This window comes from Seriola dumerili, unplaced genomic scaffold, assembly GCF_002260705.1.
Source record: "Seriola dumerili isolate Sdu_G_001 unplaced genomic scaffold, Sdu_1.0 BDQW01000110.1, whole genome shotgun sequence".
Taxonomy (NCBI): Eukaryota; Metazoa; Chordata; class Actinopteri; order Carangiformes; family Carangidae; genus Seriola; species Seriola dumerili.
The window spans coordinates 9,167,696-9,177,942 of record NW_019174365.1 but is presented as its reverse complement, the minus strand read 5'-3'; the positions used below and the strand labels follow the sequence as shown (position 1 = coordinate 9,177,942).

Genomic DNA, 10,247 nt, shown 5'->3' with positions numbered 1-10,247 from the left:
GTATTTTAAGGTCTATGAGGGAGTTTCCGAATATAGTGATCTTGCTCTACTCAGTCCCTTATAAATCTTTTTGTATTTTTGTATATTTGAACAATAAATGTATATTCAACAAGCTGATGGAAATAAATGTGTTTGAACTTTTAACTTTCTGTTTGTAAGTGAAGGCTGACTAATAGAACTGAAGCTACTGCTGAGTAATGATCCTAAGTTAATGTTTTTTGGGGTTTTTTGTCCGCAGCTGTTTTGCACCCTCTCCCTCCTGTTTTTGTCTTTCACTGGTGTACTACCTCAAAGGTGTTATGAAGCAAGATTTAATTTAATTACACAACACATTTGGTGGAAAAAATGCTTCCTCATTTCCTCATTGTTCAATCTTTCCAATCATTACATCTTTATGGTATGAAAACAACCAAGATCAATACTATTAAACACTGACTTACTATTATGCCTGCAATTATTTTGTGAATAGAGGTGGCCACTCTTTTTTTTTTTTTTTTGTGCCCGTTTATTCCTGCGTGCATCCCTTCCCAGCTGATTGATGTAGATAGGATCCTAAACTTCAGGCTGAGTGCTGTGGATGTATGTTTTGTTTTTTAGGATTAATAATTGAATTTGACACGCAAAGCTTTGTTACTTTATCGGCTCACAATGAATCCTTACCTGTACATAGTTGTATAAAGAATTTCTAAACCTGTTAAATATTTTTTTATCTGCAATTTTTTTTTTTATTTATGTTCAATAAAAATTTGAAATGTTCAGAATTTTCTTTTGCCCGTTTTTTTTTTACCATTCAGTATATATTGAATGAATTAAATTAAATACAATTTGCGATTCTCAGGCGAACATACATAAATACACATGAACATTTATACATCACAATGCATCAATATTACAAATTTTAGATTAATTCAAATACGCCATAAAACTGGAAGACAAATTTGATAATTGATCAAAATCGGACAATTTCACTTTCGCAAACATTTGATGGTAGAGATTGTCAGGAGAAAAAATACAAGAAAAACTAATAAGCTACTGGCCATTTAAACCCAGTCATCTAAGCAAAAAGAAAACAATATGAAGACAAATATTTTCTGGCAAAGACAAAATCTATGTTCCTCATGCTGATATGGGACCTATGAAAAAAAAAAAAAAATCCTGCACACTGTTGATGGCTTGTACTCACTTCATCTAATTCATATAGTCAAATGGCAAAAAGTATTAGACTGCATTGGTTTTGGCTAATTAACTGTAAACTTAAGAACTATGCTAAATACTAGTGGCAACCTGGGGTCAGGACCCCTATTGGGGATTGTGAGATTATTACTTGGGTAGGAAATACACGAGAACTAAATATATTTTTTTGTGTGTTTTTGTTATTCTGTTTTTTTTTTTTTTCTGACATTCTGTGTAGGTTTTCCTCTTCAAGTGAAGTAGTCTGAGACAGGTAGTTCAACTCAAAAACATGCAACCTCACATTTTAACACTGGTTTGTATAAGAGGGGCACAAACAGTTTAACTTAATGATGCTTAATACATATACAACCTTCATTTCCACCCTTTGTGACCACCCTTGTTACCTTTTATATCTGAGCAATGCTTACTCATCACAGGCTGCATATGTCCCTGAGATTTATCTTATGTCCCGTTGAGGGGGTCCTGAACCTCAGGTTGGGGGACACAGTCATCTTTCTCTTACGCTGCATTTTCTCCTGTGTTGCTGCTGCAGTTTTGCAACAGTCTTATCAGGTTTTCTGTGGATTAGGAAGACACAGAATAGTGACTCCTGCAAATGGTGAACTGCTATCAGGCATTACCACAGCTGAAGTACGCTACTGTATTTCTGGACAAATAAACACGCTATAGGAGATGCAACATCTGTTTTATGACTGAGTCTAAAACTGACAGTAAAGATGTTTTTGATGTTAAGTTCCACAGTGTGTGTGTGTGTGTGTGTGTGTGTGTGTGTGTGTGTGTGTATGTACGTATGTATATATGTATATATGTATCATCGTTGAAATTACATAATTGCTGGTTGCATAACTATCAGTTGAACACTTAAATCAGAAATTCCCTTAAGTGACCTGGTGGTTTTTATCCCAAGGTCTTGCTGTTGCTTTCAGCCATATGGCTCCTTCCCAGAACAGTTTTGCCTTTTACTTTCCTGACCTTGAGAAAGTTGGGAATGTAAAATGCTGGACAGGTGTATAAAAGGAGTTTCAGTGTGGGCTTTCTCTTACATTCAACGACCATGAAGGCCCTGGTATTCCTTGCTCTGCTTGGAGCAGCGTGTAAGAGACTAACAAATTTTATTCTTCTTTTCTGTTTTTGAAATATGAATGTGGTAAAGTTATTCTAATGCACTTGTTTCATTACTATAAAAGTTTATTCAAGTACCACTCTGTTATATTTTCTGGAGATTTTTTTGTTTTTGTTTTTTTGAGTGTTCCTAGGGGTTTTTCCATATGTCATATTATACATTTTTTTGCTGTTTCAGTTGCTGCAGCTGAGGATGATAAGATTGTTGGAGGGTATGAGTGTCCCAAACACTCTGTCCCCTACCAGGTGTCTCTGAACGCCGGATACCACTTCTGCGGTGGATCCCTCATCTCCAGCCAGTGGGTGGTGTCCGCTGCTCACTGCTACAAGTCGTAAGTGCAGGAAATGACATTCTGCATGACCTTGCATGCTTTACTGAGGAATTAGTCCAAAATATACATCAAAGACCACCTCCAGACACGTTTAAGACATACAAAAATACTCTGCCTCTGAATATGTTTCATTTGAAAAGTTTAACAACTTCAATGAAAAGTCTGTTCCCAGTGTAAGTGCACTGGGAGTTTCCTCATCACATTTGTTTAAGTTGCATTGGCTCCTAAACTAGTTGTGATGCACCAACACGTTTTAAACTGGGATTTAAGTTGAGCCCAGAAAAATTTTCCCCTTTCAGCAGATTAATGTGAAAAGAGCAAACTCTGCACATGCTTAACACACTTTTGAAAGGACGGCGACTTTGAATTTAATCATAGCAAAGCACTGGGATCATTTTTGATAATGCATTAATACCAGGGTTTTATTGGTTTGCAGCTAAGTGTAGTTTGCCCAATGACTTGTAATGCATACTGTACTTACAGACCTAAGACACTGTTGCATGATTTAAAATACAGCATAAAAAGGCTCTTTAAAAATCTCCCAACTGCTTGTGCTAATTTCCAAGGTAAAACAAGTGTAGATTAATTTGTGCTATATTTAAAGCACGACTAATGTGAGATCTTTGGAAGATGAAATAACACAAACTTTTTGTTACCAATTTTAAATTGAATTTATGAAAAATAAAACACATCCTTGCTCAATTCAATGCACTCACAGGTTTGGCTGTTTCAGCCTTACTTGGTCTGGTATGACCAGCAGCTTATGGTGGCTAATGTTAGGAAACTATTGATAGATGTTGCTTTGAAAATGAAAACACTCAGAGAAAATGTTCCATAGGCTCATGATGATCAAAATGATGCAGAAATCATTGTTAGGAAAACTAACTTAACTTTCATTGCCTCCACCAGTCGTATCCAGGTCCGTCTTGGTGAGCACAACATCGCTGTGAATGAGGGCACCGAGCAGTGGATTGATGGCGCCAAGATGATCAAGCACCCACAGTACAACAGCCACAACCTGGACAACGACATCATGCTGATCAAACTGAGCCGCCCCGCCACCCTCAACAGCTACGTCCAGACTGTGGCCCTGCCCACTCGCTGCCCCGTGGCCGACGAAAACTGCCTGGTGTCCGGGTGGGGAAACATGTCCGCCAACGGCAGTAAGTTGAGTCTGAAAGCTCAGACACAAAGAAGTGGGGTGGTTGAGGTTGTAAATGTGGTCAAAAATGATGATGTAGGTTGTGATTCATTCTGCACTGAGGTAAAGAAAACAACTGATAGACAGCAGCTGGAAGAGCCTAACCATGTCATTGTGTGGGTCTGAATGAGTTCTGATCATAAAAGACAAGCCTTATTAATCAAAGGAATGTACTGCTATAACTAGCCAGGTTCAAGCCAGGTTTAATACTAAATAGCTGGGGTACCTCTTTAACATAGAAAAAGTACATTTAATTCATACAGCCCATACAGCCGTGCACGCTGACATGCATCTCTATGTCTCATAGTTTAGGCCTGCAACAAATTAGAGCTGCTACAGATTGTTATTTATTTTTTAGTGTCAGTGTTACTGATTAATCAAGTAATTGTTTAGTCCATAAAATGTCAGAAAATCAATTTCCCAGAACCCAATGTGACATCTTTATATTGCATTTTGTTCGACCAGCGGTCCCAAAACCAAGTGTTTGTAGTTTACAACCATTTGAAAAAAAGAGGAAAGCTGCAAATCTTCACAAACTGGCAACCACCAAACATTTGGCATTTGTTCCTGATAAATTAAGGATTAATTACCAAAGTGGGAGTAAATAAACTTTTCATCTACAAATTAGTTAATCAACTCATCACAACATTACTCATATCATACTTGATATCTCATAATATCCATGTGATACAGAGGAAATTATAGTATTTACATACTAGTTGATCCAGAAACTGAGACTTGCCTTCCTGCTCCCCAGGCAACTTCCCCGACAGGCTGCAGTGCCTGAGGCAGCCCATCATCGATGACAGGATCTGCAGGAACGCCTACCCCCACCTCTTCACCGAGAACATGGTTTGCTCCGGATTTATGCACGGAGGCGCCAGCAGCTGCCAAGTGAGTTGGACTAAACCACAGTGAACACGCAGGGAGTCAGGTGGTAGATGACGGTGCATCACCTTCCTGCAGTGCAAGCAGTCTGTGACTCAGGGGTGTGGTACTAAGCGCACAAAAGTACACAGTACGGCCCTTATTTTTCACTGAGCCTTGGTTATGCTTCTTTCTTAAATGCAAATTATGCATATATCTACTCTGATACCCACTTTTTGAATTACCCCTACACCACTGCCACTGCTGTGAATGCAGGAAGAAGATGCAACAGTATTGCAAGAGACACATTTACCCTCTGATCATGTTTCCTCTTCTAGTTTATTTAATGCTTTATGATCAGTGTAATTGAAATAAAGTGGAAGGATCATATAAAAGCATATATGGGAGGATACTCAGTGTGTAACACTATAATCATTAAACGGTACATTAATATGAAACAGTAAGACATTTTATTTCTATGAGTAATTGACTTTGAATATCCAATTCACAACCACCTACACCAGTATTACATTATGTGGCTAATATCTGCCGACGTAGTGGTTTTTATCATAATACATTGTTGATATTGATATATTATTGGCTGAGTATGGCTGTTAGCTATCAGTTTAATATCTTTGGTTGTATTGGGTCATTGTTGGCAATGTTGCAAATCAGTGTACACAACAGCTTTATGGCAGCACTGGATTCACAGGAACTTTGAATCTACGTGATGACTTTATTTGTTGGGTATTTAATGACAACAGTCATGTCCTTCTGATTATTTTATCTATAAACTGTTCCCATAAAATTTACTATAGTGCAATATTCTTATTTTTTACTCATGCTGTGAAAGAAAATCCAACACAGACCCTCCTGGTTTTGAGGATTGACAAGTTAATTCTGTGAATGTACTTTGTTGGATCTTAAAGAGTAATTTAACACCACCTTAAAATCTTGTTTTCGCTGACCTGTAGAGGTTTAACTTGTCACCTTGCTGCTGTGATGCACATGTGTAGACCAGGACCCCGTGAAAACTCTCTTGGGTGGTTACAGTTGCAACAAAGCACACTTCTGACCACACCCAAAGGTGAAACAGGCTTGAGACTCTCGACCAGAGAGGGCAGCAAAACACTTCTTTTCAGCCTGGTGTTATGTTACTCTATTGTTCTCGAGTTACAGAACGTGCTATGTATTAACTGAGCACTCACAGTAACATTTAAACCCCTGTTCTTCCTCTGCCTGTGTTTGCAGGGAGACTCCGGTGGTCCTCTGGTGTGTAATGGTCAGCTGCAGGGAGTCGTGTCCTGGGGGTATGACTGTGCCATGCAGGGACACCCCAGTGTCTATGCCCGTGTGTGCCGCTACAACAGCTGGATCAGCACTGTTATGCGAAACAACTAAAGACACACAGTCACCCATACATCCACATGCAAGCTAACACTACAACACCATATTCAGTATTCAGACTCAGTTTAATCAGAACACCTTATGTATTATCATGTCATTCATATACATCTCATAAATAAAATGTTTGAGCATAACATTCTGTAACCAACACTGAAGACAAAGAATTGAATAAATTAATAAAAATATACATTAACATCCATTTCTTTCTTTTTTACATTGAGTTTCACAGTTGTTGTCAAAACAACATTAAAATGCTTTTGCTTAGAAATACTGCATTCTTCCTGTGCCCATTCTGTGTTTTGGTGTCGCAACACCACAGCTGTCATGAAATTCATAATGAATTTCAAACGACAAAGAAACCTAAAACTGTTGCCAAACATCCATGTATAATATTTAATTTGTTCTTACAGTACTATAGACACATGCATACTATAGACACATCTCTATGAAGTGCCTTTTGTAATGTGGGCACTGGAGTGATAAGGGAAACAAGCGAACTTGAGTAAATAAGCAGTAAGGCATAACTGCATTTCACTCGTCTGGATTCTTTGCATGCATTCCTCAGATGGCGCTTTGTAAACTTCGCTGTTTCTTGTTTGCTGAGGCAACCTAAACATACAGAGATAAAGAGTGAGAGAGCAGGAAGGATAGTCATGCCGCCATATCAAACAGGAAAGCATGTGCACTGGTCATAAAAAATATTTAGGGATGGCATGAATGTAAACATGTAACTTAGTTACATAAATACAAACATTAAAGCAGTTTTAGTTTAATCATTGTCATTATGGCAATAACTGACACAGAACACAAGAGGGAGCCACTCATTTGAGGAGCGGACATGGTGGCAAAGTATTCTTACCGTTTTGTTTAAAATGTGTTTTAAAATAAATATTTTCAGTTAAACATTATGACAAGTAATTTAAGAGTAATTTAAAACTATATCTACTTTTTTGAGTCAGTAAATTATTTGTATAGTTACTTTATAATACTATCAATTCACTAAAATTATACTTCTTTTTTTCTAGACAAAATCATATAAATTCTGTCTTCTAGACCAGAAAAAAATTAAATGTAACCTTACCCATGATGCACAAAGGGGTTGCAATCTGGATTTGAACACATTTTATGAATGCATGTAAACTAAAACTGAGTGTTTGGCTGCTATTTAAAGTATGATCATAATTCACTTTCATTTAAATAATTACTGAAATAATATATACAGAGATCACGTAGGACAGGATAACAATAAAATGTCCTATTGGCTCATGCATATACATACATATAAACTGCAGTTGCCGCAGTAACAACTCACCTGACCTGCGATCCTATCAAGATCTCTCTGACCCTGAGGAGTAAGTCTCCGTCCACTGTAAGCAAATGTTAATGAAAAAATCATCCATTACCTCTTCAGGTCACCACTTTACAGTCTCATACCCAGCATCCACCTCTCTTACCCACTGGGGTCCTTCTCTACCATCTTGAGGCCCTCCAGAGCCTGGAGGACCTTCCTGGCCACATTCCTGGAGCCCACGCTGAAGTGGGCAGGGCAAACACCGTTCCTCTGACGCCCTCCGTAGATCTTGATCATGGAGCCCACGCCCACCCCTCCGCGAAGGTACAGGTGACGGGCTGTGGATGCTGGTGAAATGTACAAACAGTATATACTTTACTTTGCAATATGTCCCTGTTTTATCATCTGAAACGCTCTTGACTTGTTCACCCAAAAGACATGAAATCAAACATTCCAACTTATCAAATGTGTGAAATTCTTCTTATGCTATTGTTAGGTCAATAAACCTGAGGAGATAACATACACAGCAGCTGAGGGAGGATTGTGTGCATATGCTTTTACAGTATATACTGTACCAGTTGTGGAAAACCTCATAGGACGGGCCAATATTACACAAGGAGTATTATCATTTATCACATGGGTTCCTGAAATAGGGTCCAGAGACCAGCAGGAGTCCTTGTGATGATCACAGGGGTGTCTAGGAAAATGTAAATAATTTTACATGTATTTCACTCATTTGATGTTGGTGAAATCACATTTGATGTACATATCAAGACACAGAGTTGTTTTATTTAGTGTAAAATCACATGATCAGTGGGGTTTCCCAAAACTAATCTTTATATAAACAGGTTGATCTTAAAAATATCTATATGGGTGTGAGGGAGGAAGGAAGGAAATGCTGAAAAACATTTAATTTCACTCATTTTTTGGTAAAATGTTTTGTCTTTAAAATGCAAGGAAACATGGACACATGCCCAGAACCCAAGATGTTGCAATTCAACAGTAAACAAAATCCCACAGGGACAGATAAAGAAAAGCTGCAAATCCTAATATTAAAGAAGCTGGAATATACAGATTTTTGGCATTTTAGCTTTGTTACAGCTGCTGCAGATGAACTGATGAAACACTTTCAGTGTGACCAACCTGCTCTGGTGTAAAACCAGTTGTCATCACAGGGTGCCAGCTCCTTGTGCCTGGCAAGCTTCACTGTGTCAACCCACTCTGGGACCTTCAGTTTGCCAGACCTGAAAAATCAATTATCAGTTGATGTGATGAATCAACTGACGGGCCATTAGCTCAAACAACATATGGCACAGGAAGACAGGATTTATTCAACACATACTGTATGTATTTTATTTACATATTTATTAATGTTTTTTTTCCTGAAATATCAACATTTAGGCTTATTTATTATGTAATTTAGGTGAGATGAGACTGAAGATTGAATGAGGCAGTATGAGTAGAAAGAGATCCCACACGTTTAAAATTTAAAATAAGTGATTCTGGAATCAATAATGACATGAATAAATACAGAAAGATATATGTAAACCATGGGATTTTTAAAGCTGTGGTCAATATGCTCATGAAATAAAATTTAACTCTGCTGCTTTTCACTTTTTTATTTCACAAGGTAACTTTTAAAAAAAAAATTACTTTTCATCAAAAAGTTTATCTTTCAATCGTTAATAAAGAAACTCCAATTTTAAATTAAAATGCAATGAATTTTCTCATCACATTAAAGTCAACTCTTTATTTTTGCCCTTTACTTACATTCACCGTCAGCCTGAGTGATTGACAGGTGGATACCAACCAGTCATGCAGCTGTAAGGCTGGTTTTTCAGCTTTACTTACTTTTTGAGGAAAGCTGAGAGAGCCCTGACAAACTCCTGCTGGTTGACATCTTTCACCGTGACACTGGGCATCTAAAAGGCAAATTGGAAACAAAGGTGAGTTTAAAATTGAATTTTAAATGCTCTCAGAGTGACCTCGGGAGCCAAATGCGCCGTTGGAACAGTCGGAGTAGAGCTGTGACATTTTTTGCTAACGTTAGCCACTAGCTAGCTAGCTAAAGTAACTGTAACTGGTGGCAGGCAAGACGTAACGCCTCTGACAGCTACCCATATATACAGCTCTCATAACATCCAGTAATAACCAGTGTCTTACTTTTCATATACCCTGCTAAGCAGACGGCCAGGTGGTCAGGTTTGGGATGGAGTTTAGTCCCCGTTTAGCCGATGGCAGCTAATGCGGTGAAGCAGCAAAAGAAAGGATGCTGAGGAGGGAGGGAGGGAGGGAGACTGCCCTCATTTGGAAAGGATGATGATACCGTAGCCTGAATTAACCTCACCAACAGCTGCAAATTCCTGCTTATCCCTGCCCTTAAACCAAAGTAACTCGAACACTAACGGTAATATTCTCCATTTATATTTTAATCGCACGGTATGGTTCATATATGTGTAAAAGTGATGGTTAAACAATGTTGACACTGAGGTTTTCCACTCTGATGCTGGATGTGAGCTATCCCTGTTGAATCCCGGCCACAGTGTCTCAGCAGAGGGTAAAGTTGTGGCACCTTTTTCACTTCTCTTGCCCATTTCTCTGTTTTATCAGACCAAAAGGCTTTTCAGGAAGTGTGCTGCAGTCAGCAGGAGAGGAGAAAGCAGCTCAGTGAGGAAGACACCACCAGTGAAGGGTTAGTAACCCTCACCCACTCACCCGTCTTTATTCCCTTGAATGAAATATGTCTGTAGCTTAAAAGCAATGCAAACATTGCCAGTAATCATGATCTTCCTATTGAAGAAAGCTGTGAAAGCTGTTTGCCACAATAGGGCAG

General features: G+C 38.5%; 2 protein-coding genes across 2 annotated transcripts; one reads left to right on the top strand and one right to left on the bottom strand.

Annotated features, from left to right (window-relative positions):
* Nucleotides 1–2,232: 2,232 nt before the first annotated feature.
* Nucleotides 2,233–6,298, top strand: LOC111222977 (trypsin-3-like). Its single transcript, XM_022746920.1, has 5 exons — nucleotides 2,233–2,288; nucleotides 2,495–2,648; nucleotides 3,558–3,811; nucleotides 4,607–4,743; nucleotides 5,968–6,298. Exons 1-5 carry the CDS (start codon nucleotides 2,249–2,251, stop codon nucleotides 6,115–6,117), a joined length of 735 nt encoding a protein of 244 aa, XP_022602641.1. The 5' UTR covers nucleotides 2,233–2,248; the 3' UTR covers nucleotides 6,118–6,298.
* A 149-nt stretch (nucleotides 6,299–6,447) lies between these two features.
* LOC111222979 (40S ribosomal protein S19) lies at nucleotides 6,448–9,676 on the bottom strand. Its single transcript, XM_022746921.1, has 6 exons — nucleotides 9,578–9,676; nucleotides 9,266–9,336; nucleotides 8,558–8,658; nucleotides 7,578–7,761; nucleotides 7,436–7,490; nucleotides 6,448–6,732 (listed from the first exon to the last, which is right to left on the bottom strand). The coding sequence occupies exons 2-6, from the start codon at nucleotides 9,334–9,336 to the stop codon at nucleotides 6,685–6,687; spliced, it is 459 nt and encodes a 152-aa protein (XP_022602642.1). The 5' UTR covers nucleotides 9,578–9,676; the 3' UTR covers nucleotides 6,448–6,684.
* Between the last annotated feature and the right edge of the window lie 571 nt (nucleotides 9,677–10,247).

Bases quoted from the DNA above. Each gene is read 5' to 3' on its own strand.
- LOC111222979 (XM_022746921.1), bottom strand. From the start codon at position 9,336: ATGCCCAGTGTCACGGTGAAAGATGTCAACCAGCAGGAGTTTGTCAGG. The intron at 7,762-8,557 runs GTTGGTCACACT...ACATTTCACCAG, and splicing joins CTGGTTTTACACCAGAGCAG to CATCCACAGCCCGTCACCTG. The intron at 7,491-7,577 runs GTAAGAGAGGTG...ATTTGCTTACAG, and splicing joins GTAGAGAAGGACCCCAGTGG to TGGACGGAGACTTACTCCTC.
- LOC111222977 (XM_022746920.1), top strand. From the start codon at position 2,249: ATGAAGGCCCTGGTATTCCTTGCTCTGCTTGGAGCAGCGT. The intron at 2,289-2,494 runs GTAAGAGACTAA...TTGCTGTTTCAG, and splicing joins TGCTCTGCTTGGAGCAGCGT to TTGCTGCAGCTGAGGATGAT. The intron at 3,812-4,606 runs GTAAGTTGAGTC...CCTGCTCCCCAG, and splicing joins AAACATGTCCGCCAACGGCA to GCAACTTCCCCGACAGGCTG.